The sequence below is a fragment of the Oncorhynchus nerka genome, linkage group LG10, assembly GCF_034236695.1.
Source record: "Oncorhynchus nerka isolate Pitt River linkage group LG10, Oner_Uvic_2.0, whole genome shotgun sequence".
NCBI classification, from domain to species: Eukaryota; Metazoa; Chordata; class Actinopteri; order Salmoniformes; family Salmonidae; genus Oncorhynchus; species Oncorhynchus nerka.
The window spans coordinates 15,140,800-15,152,685 of NC_088405.1; the positions used below are offsets into that span (position 1 = coordinate 15,140,800).

At 44.3% G+C, this 11,886-nt stretch overlaps 1 protein-coding gene across 1 annotated transcript in view; it reads left to right on the forward strand.

The window, feature by feature from the left end:
- Window positions 1-11,886, forward strand: part of LOC115115718 (collagen alpha-1(XIX) chain-like) — an 87,497-nt gene that overhangs the window by 21,859 nt on the left and 53,752 nt on the right. Inside the window, exons 8-11 of the mRNA XM_065023042.1 lie at window positions 665-709; window positions 7,736-7,786; window positions 8,515-8,559; window positions 11,238-11,264. Coding sequence (XP_064879114.1) covers window positions 665-709; window positions 7,736-7,786; window positions 8,515-8,559; window positions 11,238-11,264 — 168 coding nt within the window. The remainder of the gene's footprint in view (window positions 1-664; window positions 710-7,735; window positions 7,787-8,514; window positions 8,560-11,237; window positions 11,265-11,886) is intronic.

Sequence of the window (11,886 nt, forward strand, 5' to 3'; positions counted from 1 at the left end):
AATAATGGGTTATTGTAATACTCAGGAATCATGTTATTTTCTTAAAAAGCACATAATTCCTTATGGATTTCTCTTCAGTTTTGTTGTTGAAAGAATAACATGGGCCTAGTGTTGTCAGTGGATTTGGGTGGCGTGCTGTATGCCAATTCAGTAGCCAGTAGCCTTGCCTTGTGCAGCCAGCTCATAGAATCTCCTGTTTCTGTAGCGTGAGGCAGGTTGATGTATCAGTACACCCCTTGTACAGGACACGAGTTTATCGCAGAGCCTTACCCCCAATCTATCTCAAATTCAACAGAGCTAGTATGTCCCTCTTCTCAAATACTCTACCTCTGCAATAGACTTGTATTATCAGCCATGCCATGTCCCAAAGATTAGGATTGTCACTGTGTCTAATGTGTGGGTAAATATGGGTAAAGAGGTGAATTCTTAGATTATTGGGATCTTAACTGGAGAAACGTGTTCCCCAGTGACAGACTGGAAAGCATTATCCCTCTCATGGTTTGTTCTGTGTGTGTGTGTGTGTGTGTGTGTGTGTGTGTGTGTGTGTGTGTGTGTGTGTGTGTGTGTGTGTGTGTGTGTGTGTGTGTGTGTGTGTGTGTGTGTGTGTGTGTCTGTGTCTGTGTCTGTGTGTGTGTGTGTGTGTGTGTGTGTGTGTGTCCTACAGGGAAGTGAAGGCTCCCCTGGAAGGCCAGGACTACCAGGCCCCCCAGTAAGTTATTCAGAGCATCACTGAGATCTCTCTCTGTGTGTGTGTATACAGACTGTGTGTATGCGTGCGTGTGTTGTTGAGTCATTGGTGAGATGTGTCAACAGTTTTCATGCCTATGAATGATGACACCAGTTCAAGGTACCTTAGCCAATTACTAGTGTCCTTTTGAATGGCTGGTCACACAACACATCATTTAAAAGGACAGTGAGATTGACTTACTACTTTGAAGGACAACATGTTTTCTTCCGTCTACTTGAGAAAATGTTTTTCCTGTTCTTTCTTCCTTCCTGGAAATCAAATCAAGTACAATTTTATTGGTCGCATACACATATTTAGCAGATGTTATTGTGGGTGTAGCGAAATGCTTGTGTTCCTAGCTCAACAGTGCAGTAGTATCTAACAGTGCAGTAGTATCTAACAGTGCAGTAGTATCTAACAGTGTAGTAGTATCTAACAGTGCAGTAGTATCTAACAGTGCAGTAGTATCTAACAGTGCAGTAGTATCTAACAGTACAGTAGTATCTAACAGTGCAGTAGTATCTAACAGTGTAGTAGTATCTAACAGTGCAGTAGTATCTAACAGTGCAGTAGTATCTAACAGTGCAGTAGTATCTAACAGTACAGTAGTATCTAACAGTGCAGTAGTATCTAACAGTGTAGTAGTATCTAACAGTGCAGTAGAATCTAACAGTGCAGTAGAATCTAACAGTGCAGTAGTGTCTAACAGTGCAGTAGTATCTAACACTGCAGTAGTATCTAACAGTGTAGTAGTATCTAACAGTGCAGTAATATCTAACAGTGCAGTAGTATCTAACAGTGCAGTAGTATCTAACAGTGCAGTAATATCTAACAGTGCAGTAGTATCTAACAGTGCAGTACTATCTAACAGTGCAGTACTATCTAACAGTGCAGTAATATCTAACAGTGCAGTAATATCTAACAGTGCAGTAGTATCTAACAGTGCAGTAGTATCTAACAGTGCAGTAATATCTAACAGTGCAGTAGTATCTAACAGTGCAGTAGTATCTAACAGTGCAGTAATATCTAACAGTGCAGTAGTATCTAACAGTGCAGTACTATCTAACAGTGCAGTACTATCTAACAGTGCAGTACTATCTAACAGTGCAGTAGTATCTAACAGTGCAGTAGTATCTAACAGTGCAGTAGTATCTAACAGTGCAGTAATATCTAACAGTGCAGTAGTATCTAACAGTGCAGTAGTATCTAACAGTGCAGTAATATCTAACAGTGCAGTAGTATCTAACAGTGCAGTACTATCTAACAGTGCAGTACTATCTAACAGTGCAGTAATATCTAACAGTGCAGTAATATCTAACAGTGCAGTAGTATCTAACAGTGCAGTAGTATCTAACAGTGCAGTAGTATCTAACAGTGCAGTAATATCTAACAGTGCAGTAGTATCTAACAGTGCAGTACTATCTAACAGTGCAGTACTATCTAACAGTGCAGTAATATCTAACAGTGCAGTAGTATCTAACAGTGCAGTAATATCTAACAGTGCAGTACTATCTAACAGTGCAGTACTATCTAACAGTGCAGTAGTATCTAACAGGGCAGTAGTATCTAACAGTGCAGTAGTATCTAACAGTGCAGTAATATCTAACAGTGCAGTAGATTCTAACAGTGCAGTAGTATCTAACAGTGCAGTAATATCTAACAGTGCAGTAGATTCTAACAGTGCAGTAGTATCTAACAGTGCAGTACTATCTAACAGTGCAGTAGTATCTAACAGTGCAGTAGTATCTAACAGTGCAGTAGTATTTAACAGTGCAGTAGTATTTCCCAGCTTTGATGCACCTGTACTGACCTCGCCTTCTGGATGATAGCGGGGTGAACAGGCCGTGGCTCAGGTGGTTGATGTCCTTGATGATCCTTTTGGCCTGTGACATCGGGTGCTGTAGGTGTCCTGGAGGGCAGGTAGAAATGTTATTGAGTCACCATGTTCATGTTACTTCTGGGGACACTGGAGCAAAACCAAAAGGAGTGTTTTTTATTGGACACGTACAAAGCGAGTACTTCCTGTTTCACTCTGTTATGGAGGGGTTTCTTCCACTTTGTGCCTACTTAATACAACCCACTTACTGTGTTGGAGGAGAGGGTTAATGAATGAACTTCAGTACTGTAAATTCTTTAAATTGCACAAATCTAGCAAAAGCTTAGGGCCACAGATTTTGCAGCCATTTAGCTTTGCCTCAGATTACACACTGATGACAGACAGCACATACACTGAGTAGTGGAGAGGAGACCCCCCCCCCCCCCCCTGCCCTGGACCCATAAACACTAGTCAGGCAGGACTATCCAGACTATCTCTGGTATATCCAGGCTACTCCTCAAGCCATCAGGATGTTGTAGTTGCTGCTGCTGGCCTCCATCTCTTTAAATCAATGTGTTCTGCTATACTGTTTCCCCCAGATACACTAGTTAGACTACAGCCCAAATGGCACCTTATTCATTGTCTAGTGCACTACTTTTTACCTGAGCCCTATGAGCCCTTAAGTGGGGCACTATAGGGGATAGGGTGCTATTTGGTATCCACATTAGTGTTTGAATCTACAGAGGCCGGAGTGTTAAACAAGTGTTACTGCTCTCCTCTTTTGTTTAGTGATCACCAGGCAGCCCCAGATATTGATCTCTCCATGTAGTGATCACCAGGCAGCCTCAGATATTGATCTCTCCATGTAGTGATCACCAGGCAGCCCCAGATATTGATATCTCCATGTAGTAATCACCAGGCAGCCCCAGATATTGATATCTCTCATGTAGTGATCACCAGGCAGCCCCAGATATTGATCTCTCCATGTAGTGATCACCAGGCAGCCCCAGATATTGATATCTCCATGTAGTGATCACCAGGCAGCCCCAGATATTGATATCTCCATGTAGTGATCACCAGGCAGATATTGATCCCCAGATATTGATATCTCCATGTAGTAATCACCAGGCAGCCCCAGATATTGATATCTCTCATGTAGTGATCACCAGGCAGCCCCAGATATTGATCTCTCCATGTAGTGATCACCAGGCAGCCCCAGATATTGATATCTCCATGTAGTGATCACCAGGCAGCCCCAGATATTGTTATCTCCATGTAGTGATCACCAGGCAGCCCCAGATATTGATATCTCCATGTAGTGATCACCAGGCAGCCCCAGATATTGATATCTCCATGTAGTGATCACCAGGCAGCCCCAGATATTGATATCTCTCATGTAGTGATCACCAGGCAGCCCCAGATATTGATATCTCTCATGTAGTGATCACCAGGCAGCCCCAGATATTGATATCTCCATGTAGTGATCACCAGGCAGCCCCAGATATTGATATCTCCATGTAGTGATCACCAGGCAGCCCCAGATATTGATATCTCTCATGTAGTGATCACCAGGCAGCCCCAGATATTGATATCTCTCATGTAGTGATCACCAGGCAGCCCCAGATATTGATATCTCCATGTAGTGATCACCAGGCAGCCCCAGATATTGATATCTCTCATGTAGTGATCACCAGGCAGCCCCAGATATTGATATCTCTCATGTAGTGATCACCAGGCAGCCCCAGATATTGATATATCCATGTAGTGATTACCAGGCAGCCCCAGATATTGATATCTCTCATGTAGTGATCACCAGGCAGCCCCAGATATTGATATATCCATGTAGTGATCACCAGGCAGCCCCAGATATTGATATATCCAATGTAGTGATCACCAGGCAGCCCCAGATATTGATATATCCATGTAGTGATTACCAGGCAGCCCCAGATATTGATATCTCTCATGTAGTGATCACCAGGCAGCCCCTGATATTGATATCTCTCATGTAGTGATTACCAGGCAGCCCCAGATATTGATATCTCTCATGTAGTGATCACCAGGCAGCCCCAGATATTGATATCTCCATGTAGTGATCACCAGGCAGCCCCAGATATTGATATCTCCATGTAGTGATCACCAGGCAGCCCCAGATATTGATATCTCCATGTAGTGATCACCAGGCAGCCCCAGATATTGATATCTCCATGTAGTGATCACCAGGCAGCCCCAGATATTGATATATCCATGTAGTGATCACCAGGCAGCCCCAGATATTGATATCTCTCATGTAGTGATCACCAGGCAGCCCCAGATATTGATATCTCTCATGTAGTGATCACCAGGCAGCCCCAGATATTGATATCTCCATGTAGTGATCACCAGGCAGCCCCAGATATTGATATCTCTCATGTAGTGATCACCAGGCAGCCCCAGATATTGATATCTCTCATGTAGTGATCACCAGGCAGCCCCAGATATTGATATATCCATGTAGTGATCACCAGGCAGCCCCAGATATTGATATCTCTCATGTAGTGATCACCAGGCAGCCCCAGATATTGATATCTCTCATGTAGTGATCACCAGGCAGCCCCAGATATTGATATCTCTCGTGTAGTGATCACCAGGCAGCCCCAGATATTGATATCTCTCATGTAGTGATCACCAGGCAGCCCCAGATATTGATATCTCTCATGTAGTGATCACCAGGCAGCCCCAGATATTGATATCTCCATGTAGTGATCACCAGGCAGCCCCAGATATTGATATCTCCATGTAGTGATCACCAGGCAGCCCCAGATATTGATCTCTCCATGTAGTGATCACCAGGCAGCCTCAGATATTGATCTCTCCATGTAGTGATCACCAGGCAGCCCCAGATATTGATCTCTCCATGTAGTGATCACCAGACAGCCCCAGATATTGATCACTCCATGTAGTGATCACCAGGCAGCCCCAGATATTGATCTCTCCATATAGTGATCACCAGGCAGCCCCAAATATTGATCTCTCCATATAGTGATCACCAGGCAGCCCCAAATATTGATCTCTCCATGTAGTGATCACCAGGCAGCCCCAGATATTGATCTCTCTCATGTACTGATCACCAGGCAGCCCCAGATAGTGATATCTCTTTTGTAGGGCTCACCAGGCAGCCCCAGATATTGATATCTCCATGTAGTGATCACCAGGCAGCCCCATATATTGATATCTCCCATGTAGTGATTACCAGGCAGCCCCAGATATTGATCTCTCCATGTAGTGATCACCAGGCAGCCCCAAATATTGATATCTCTCATGTAGTGATCACCAGGCAGCCCCAAATATTGATCTCTCCATGTAGTGATCACCAGGCAGCCCCATATATTGATATCTCCCATGTAGTGATCACCAGGCAGCCCCAGATATTGATCTCTCCATGTAGTGATCACCAGGCAGCCCCAAATATTGATATCTCTCATGTAGTGATCACCAGGCAGCCCCAAATATTGATCTCTCCATGTAGTGATCACCAGGCAGCCCCAGATATTGATCTCTCCATGTAGTGATCACCAGGCAGCCCCAAATATTGATCTCTCATATAGTGATCACCAGGCAGCCCCAAATATTGATCTCTCCATGTAGTGATCACCAGGCAGCCCCAGATATTGATATCTCTCATGTAGTGATCACCAGGCAGCCCCAAATATTGATATCTCTCATGTAGTGATCACCAGGCAGCCCCAGATATTGATATCTCTCATGTAGTGATCACCAGGCAGCCCCAAATATTGATATCTCTCATGTAGTGATCACCAGGCAGCCCCAGATATTGATATCTCCATGTAGTGATCACCAGGCAGCCCCAGATATTGATATCTCCATGTAGTGATTACCAGGCAGCCCCAGATATTGATATCTCCATGTAGTGATCACCAGGCAGCCCCAGATATTGATCTCTCCATGTAGTGATCACCAGGCAGCCCCAAATATTGATATATCTCATGTAGTGATCACCAGGAAGCCCCAGATATTGATATCTCCATGTAGTGATCACCAGGCATCCCCAGATATTGATCTCTCCATGTAGTGATCACCAGGCAGCCCCAGATATTGATCACTCCATGTAGTGATCACCAGGCAGCCCCAGATATTGATATATCCATATAGTGATCACCAGGCAGCCCCAAATATTGATCTCTCCATGTAGTGATCACCAGGCAGCCTCAGATATTGATCTCTCCATGTAGTGATCACCAGGCAGCCCCAGATATTGATCTCTCCATGTAGTGATCACCAGGCAGCCCCAGATATTGATCTCTCCATGTAGTGATCACCAGGCAGCCCCAGATATTGATATCTCCCATGTAGTGATCACCAGGCAGCCCCAAATATTGATATCTCCCATGTAGTGATCACCAGGCAGCCCCAAATATTGATATCTGCCATGTATTGATCACCAGGCAGCCCCGGATATTGATCTCTCCATGTAGTGATCACCAGGCAGCCCCAGATATTGATCCCTCCATGTAGTGACCACCAGCCAGCCCCAGATATGGATCTCTCCATGTAGTGATCACCAGGCAGCCCCAGATATTGATCTCTCCATGTAGTGACCACCAGGCAGCCCCAGATATTGATCTCTCCATGTAGTGATCACCAGGCAGCCCCAGATATTGATCTCTCCGTGTAGTGATCACCAGGCAGCCCCAGATATTGATCCCTCCATGTAGTGATCACCAGGCAGCCCCAGATATTGATCACTCCATGTAGTGATCACCAGGCAGCCCCAGATATTGATCTCTCCGTGTAGTGATCACCAGGCAGCCCCAGATATTGATCCCTCCATGTAGTGATCACCAGGCAGCCCCAGATATTGATCACTCCATGTAGTAATCACCAGGCAGCCCCAGATATTGATCTCTCCGTGTAGTGATCACCAGGCAGCCCCAGATATTCATCTCAACCATGTTGCATTTAAGGGCTTATGAACAAAGTAATACTGTCTGCCTGGTCCAGGCCTACAGGACTGACTGTTAGACTAGAGGCACAGAAAACACTCAGGCAGACACACACACACACACACACACACACACACACACACACACACACACACACACACACACACACACACACACACACGGCTAGAAGGCATGAGGCAGGGTGTTAACGGAGGAGATACCTGGCTCTGACTGAGATGTGTGTGTTTGCAGGGTGTCCCTTATGTGGAGGGCAATGGGATGAGCAGTCTGTACAAACTGCAGGTAAGAACTTCACTGTAATCATCCTCATCAGGTGTCAGGTGTTGCCGACGATGCAACTAGCATCACAGTGCTAGTCAACAGTTGACATGTTACTTATAGTATTGTTTGTTTAGCATCGGTAGGGTGACCCTCAAAGTAAAGGTTACCACATTCCCCTATATACCGTAGGCTACTGTAGATACCATATCATCAGACACCCTGTCATCAGATACCATGTCATCAGATACCATGTCATCAGATATCCTGTAATCAGATACCATGTCATCAGATACCCTGTAATCAGATACCATGTCATCAGATACCCTGTCATCAGATACCATGTCATCAGATACCCTGTAATCAGATACCATGTCATCAGATACCATGTCATCAGATACCCTGTCATCAGATACCATGTCATCAGATACCCTGTAATCAGATACCATGTCATCAGATATCCTGTAATCAGATACCATGTCATCAGATATCCTGTAATCAGATACCATGTCATCAGATACCATGTCATCAGATACCCTGTAATCAGATACCATGTCATTAGATACCCTGTAATCAGATACCATGTCATTAGATACCCTGTAATCAGATACCATGTCATCAGATACCCTGTAATCAGATACCATGTCATCAGATACCCTGTAATCAGATACCATGTCATCAGATACCATACAATCAGATACCATGTCATCATTGTGTTGAATGTTATGACGGTAATACTAGTTTCTCCACAGAGTGGAGGAGCCATCTCAGGACCCCCTGGAGCACCAGGTGCACAAGTAAGTATCTCATCATCTACTGTCTCATCATCCATCTTCCTTCTGTCACATCATCCTGCTGTATCATCATCCTACTGTCTCATCATCCTACTGTCTCATCATCCATCCTCCTTCTCTCTCCTCATCCTACTGTCTCATCATCCATCCTCCTTCTGTCTTATCATCCTACTGTCTCATCATCCTACTGTCTCATCACCCTACTGTCTCGTCATCCATCCTCCTTCTGTCTCATCATCCTTCTGTCTCATCATCCATCCTCCTTCTGTCTCATCATCCTTCTGTCTCATCATCCTACTCTCTCATCATCCTACTGTCTCATCATCCCGCTGTCTCATCATCCTACTCTCTCATCATCCTGCTGTCTCATCATTCATCCTCTTGTCTCATCATCCATCATCCTACTGTCTGATCATCCTACTGTCTCATCATCCATCATCCTTCTGTCTCATCATCCTACTGTCTCATCATCCATCAACTTACTGTCTCATCATCCATCATCCTACTGTCTCATCATCCTACTGTCTCATCATCCTATTGTCTCATCATCCATCATCCTACTGTCTCATCATCCATCATCCTTCTGTCTCATCATCCTACTGTCTCATCATCCATCATCCTACTGTCTCATCATCCTTCTGTCTCATCATCCATCAACTTACTGTCTCATCATCCATCATCCTATTGTCTCATCATCCTACTGTCTCATCATCCGACTGTCTCATCATCCTTCTGTCTCATCATCCTACTGTCTCATCATCCTACTGTCTCATCATCCATCATCCTTCTGTCTCATCATCCTACTGTCTCATCATCCATCAACTTACTGTCTCATCATCCATCATCCTATTGTCTCATCATCCTACTGTCTCATCATCCGACTGTCTCATCATCCTTCTGTCTCATCATGCTACTGTCTCATCATCCTAATTTGCTGTACTGTACTGTACTGTCAGGAACCAGACATGTATTCAGATCCTGTGTGCTGTCAGGGTCTGAAACACACAGGCCATACTTTATCATCCTAAGAGTAGCTGTCATCTCCTTCACTGTCTCCAGCCATCTAGTAAGACTCAGTCATGTTCAGTGAGAGCTCACTGGTGGGGAGAAACTGACAGAGAGAGAGAGAGAGAGAGAGAGAGAGAGAGAGAGAGAGAGAGAGAGAGAGAGACTGACTGACTGACTGACACTGAGAGAGAGACTGACTGACTGACACTGAGAGAGAGACTGACTGACTGACACTGAGAGAGAGACTGACTGACTGACACTGAGAGAGAGACTGACACTGAGAGAGAGACTGACACTGAGAGAGAGAGAAAAAAACACAGTCTGAGCAGTGGCCTGACTCTGTTCTCTCTGCATTGTGCCTCTGTGGCGAGGTGTGGTGACCTGATTTACTTATCAAAGCCACTGAGCTCTGCCCTTATCAGTCTGTCTGTAATCTACCTACAACCCTAGGAGACTTTCCCTCTTCCATCATAACGCACAGACACTCCGCTCATAGGACCTGCAGGGGTCCACAAAGAGAACTCCCTGTCTGCATCTAACATGTACAGTACTGTTGGGGATATCATGAAGTGGTTTTGCACTCCCAGAGATCATGTACTGAATGTTAAATATATTACCTGTCAGGTATTTTAACTGTTTGTAATGTACACTTGTTAAATGTATTTTTGTTAAATGTAATGTATTTAATGTCAATTGTAATAGTTTATAATGTAATTTTAGGTCTGAGTTGGACCCTAGGATGATTAGCTGTCGCCATGGCATCAGCTAACAGGGATCCTAATGAAACATTCAATTAATTCTAGAAGAATTAAGAAATAATTAAAATGACGAGTTAAAATGGAGAACAATGAAAGCAACAGGCTACAGTAAATTATACAATATGTCCATTTTAGTTTAGTTCCAATTAGATTTTGTTGTTTGTTTTATGTCTCTAATTGTTTACATTTTTTGCACGCTGTTAATGAACTTTTATTGACAATAAGTCTGACTTTATGACTATAACTGTACAGCTGCCAGTGTATATGAACAGTACAGTCATTTCCTGTATTAAACTTGACACTTTCCAAAACTTAAAGTAATTGATGCTAAAAGTCTTAACAACAAAAATGCCATATCTCTGTTAACCCAGTTAAAAATCTCTTAAAGGGTTTTAGAAGGGCCTCCCAAGTGAAGCAGTGATCTAAGGCACTGGATCACAATGCTTGAGGCGTCACTACAGACCCGGGTTCGATCCCAGGCTGTGTCACAACCAGCCGTGAAAGGGAGTCCCATAGGACGGCGCACAATTGGCCCAGCGTCGTCCTGGTTAGGGGGTGGCTTTACTTGGCTCATCGCACTCTAGTGACTCCTTGTGGTGGGCCGGGTGCCTGCAGGCTGACTTCGGTCGCCAGCTGTACCGTGTTTCCTCCGACACATTGGTGCAGCTGGCTGGTGTTAAGAAGTGCGGTTTGGCGGGTCATGTTTCGGAGGACGCATGACTCGACCTTTGCCTCCTGAACACGTTGGGGAGTTGCAGCGATGAGACAAAGATCGAAATTGGGGAGAAAAAGGGAGTAAAAATAAAATGTCTTAAATGATTGAATACATTTCTAAAGGGTCTTATGTAAAAGGTCTTCTATATATGACTTTGTAATTGGAGTGATTGCCTTCCACTGTCTCTTTCTTCTGTATAGGGCCCCAAAGGAGACGAGGGAAGAGTGGTGAGTTGAAATCTTTTCATTCTAGGGAATATATTTTATTGAAAGTGTTTCTCACCTGTTTCCATATGCAGTCCAACAGAACTAACAGTCCAACAGAACTAACAGTCCAACAGAACTAACAGAACTAACAAAGGAAATCATTTCAACTACTTTATCTGGGCTTGATTGAGTTTGATTGGCACGATGGAACCAATAGAAGAGTCGCAGAACTGCAAAACCCTCCCGTCCTGCACTGCCGACAGGCTAAAGCAAACACATTTGAAAGATTTCAAACAGTATTTGAACCCAGGTCGGTTCTCCAATACAGTCTCTATGGTTCACTTCAACATAAGTCCCTCCAGTCTGGAGCTGGGAACACAAAATAAAATAATGATCACGTCTCCTCTTGCCACAATCAAATGACTGTTGTATATTGTCTGGCCTGTGGGAGACAATGAACCCTCTTTGCTCTCTGCAATGTCTACTGTAACTCCCACGCACACACACACATTAAGAGAGAGAGACACACACACACTCTCTCTCCCTCTCTCTCTCTCCTCTCTCTCTCTCTCTCACTCTCTCTCTCTCTCTCTCTCTCTCTCTCTCTCTCTCTCTCTCTCTCTCTCTCTCTCACACACATATA